Source organism: Egretta garzetta, unplaced genomic scaffold (genome assembly GCF_000687185.1).
Source record: "Egretta garzetta isolate BGI_Z169 unplaced genomic scaffold, ASM68718v1 scaffold678, whole genome shotgun sequence".
NCBI classification, from domain to species: Eukaryota; Metazoa; Chordata; class Aves; order Pelecaniformes; family Ardeidae; genus Egretta; species Egretta garzetta.
In genome coordinates this window covers 22,275-24,531 of record NW_009260409.1, presented here as the reverse complement: position 1 = coordinate 24,531, position 2,257 = coordinate 22,275, and the positions used below count along the sequence as shown (strand labels likewise).

General features: G+C 63.6%; 1 protein-coding gene across 1 annotated transcript in view; it reads right to left on the bottom strand.

Moving 5' to 3' along the window:
- Positions 1–2,257, bottom strand: part of SV2A (synaptic vesicle glycoprotein 2A) — an 8,703-nt gene that overhangs the window by 926 nt on the left and 5,520 nt on the right. Inside the window, 5 exon segments of the mRNA XM_035899015.1 lie at positions 176–379; positions 464–597; positions 696–860; positions 1,371–1,618; positions 1,866–1,979. Coding sequence (XP_035754908.1) covers positions 176–379; positions 464–597; positions 696–860; positions 1,371–1,618; positions 1,866–1,979 — 865 coding nt within the window.

The window sequence follows — 2,257 nt, the reverse complement described above, 5'->3', positions numbered from 1 at the left end:
TCCCGAGCTGGACGCAGGGCTCCAGAGCTGGATCTCCCGCTGGATCAGGCTGCTCCCAGCCCTGGCCAACCTGACCTGGGACGGCCCCAGGGATGGGGCATCCACCACCTCTCTGGGCAGCCCGGGCCAGCGCCTCGCCACCCCCAGCCCAACACATTTCTTCCTCAATGCCCACCCAGCATGCGGAGGCGGCCGATCTTGTCCATGAGGAGGGCCGAGACAATGTTCCCGGGGAGGACGGCCAAGGTGCCCAAGAAGCTGACGAAGTAAATCATGTAGGCGTTGTTGTCGTCGCTGAAGTCCAGCTGGCAGCCCTCCTTGTTGTGCAGGAAGGTGCTGTTCACCACCCGGCTGTTGATGAACTTGTACTCAAAGAGATCTGTTGGGATGGAGAAGGGGGTTGGTGGGGTCACCTCCCCCTCCATCTCCCCTGCCCCAGGACCCTCCCTGACCCCCCCCCTACCTGTGTTGTAGAAGACGGTGGAGATGAAGGTGCAGTTCTTGAAGAAGGTGTTGCTGGAGGTGATGTCCTCGAAGTAGCACTCCTCAAAGAGCGAGTCCTCAAACGTCACTGACTTCATCTTCAGGCCGATGAACCTGGTGGGGTTGGGTGCAGGGGAAGAGCCCAGCTCACCCCCTCCACTCACACAACGAGCAGGCCCGTCCTCAGCACACACACACCCCCCAGCACCCACTTGTCATTGAAGTACTCCCCGCCCTGGTGGATCTGGTTCTCCAAGGTGAAGTTGAAGGTGAAGTGCCGGACCTTCTCGCGGGTGAAGAGCTTGGTGCGTGAGGCGTACTCGATGTTCTGCAGGTGCTTTATCATGTCCGGGAACCAGACCGTCAGCCCGTAGTAGCTGCAGGGGCAGAGGAGCTGAGCCACAATGCCCGTCCCACCCCAGTGCTTCCCATCCCATCCCATCCCAGTGCTGCCAGTCCCATCCCAGTGCTGCCAATCCTGCTGCCAGTCACATCCCAGTGCTGCCCATTCCATCCCAGTTCCATCCTCGTGCTTCCCATCCCAGTTCCATCCCAGTGCTTCCCATCCCATCCCAGGGCTGCCCATCCTGCTGCTCATCCCACCCCAGTGCTGCCAGTCCAATCCCAGTTCCATCCCAGTGCTTCCCATCCCATCCCAGGGCTGCCCATCCTGCTGCTCATCCCACCCCAGTGCTGCCAGACCAATCCCAGTCCCATCCCAGTCCCATCCCAGTGCTTCCCATCCCATCCCAGTGCTTCTCATCCCATCCCATCCCAGTGTCACCAGCCCCAGCTGCCCGGCCCCCAGCCCTGCAGCAGGGTGACAGCACCCCTGGGTGCCCCCCCCGCTCTCCGGGGCTGACCCCAGCGTCCCACCCCGGCCTCACCTGAAGGACATGGTGAACCACACGGCCATCATCATCAGCGTGACGCGGCGGTACTCGGGTGCAAAGCACTGCTGGAAATTGCTCCAGACCTATGGGGGGGGGGCACGAGCGGTGAGGAGGGGACACGAGCGGCGAGGAGGGGACACGAGCGGCGAGGAGGGGACACGAGGGGTCCGGTACCATGTGCCGGTGTCCGACTGGATCTCGATGAGTTCGTCCTCCCGCTTGATGGTCTTGATGTGGGTGACCTGCGGGGTATGGCAGGGGGACGGGGACAGTTTGGGGACACTGAGGAGTACCAGCCTCAGCCAAGGCTCACAGGTAAGACCCATCCCCACCTCGTGCCTCAGTTTCCCCACCTGCTAAAGCAGTGTTGAACCCCACTGGGAGGTGCTTTTCCCGGGGGTGGGAATTTGCAGCCCCCTGCTCTGCCAGGAGCCCACCCCCCGGCTGCTGGGTGCCCGGAGGCTCAGCCCCAGGGTGCGGGGACCTTACCGAGAAGACCCTCTCAGGGTGGCCCTTGGCCCTCATGTTGGTGTCATGGACCTGCTTCAGCACCATCCAGGCCTCGTCGTGCTTCCCGTTCTGCAAGGCAGAGCCTGGGCTCACCGCGGGACCAATCCTGTCCTCGTCCCACCACCCACCTGGGGGTCCCTGCCTGGGTCCCCCCATCCCCATCATGATGGTCCCACCACCCACCTGGGGATCCCTCCATGGGTCCCTCCATCTCCATCACCCACTGGGGGTCACTGCCCTGGTCCCCCGCCATCTCCACCACTGGCTCAGGGTCCCTGCCTGGGTCTCACCACCCACTTGGGGTCTCTGCTTGCACCCCCAGCCCCACCACCCCGCCCCGGGCAGGATACGGCCCTGCACCCCCCAGCTCC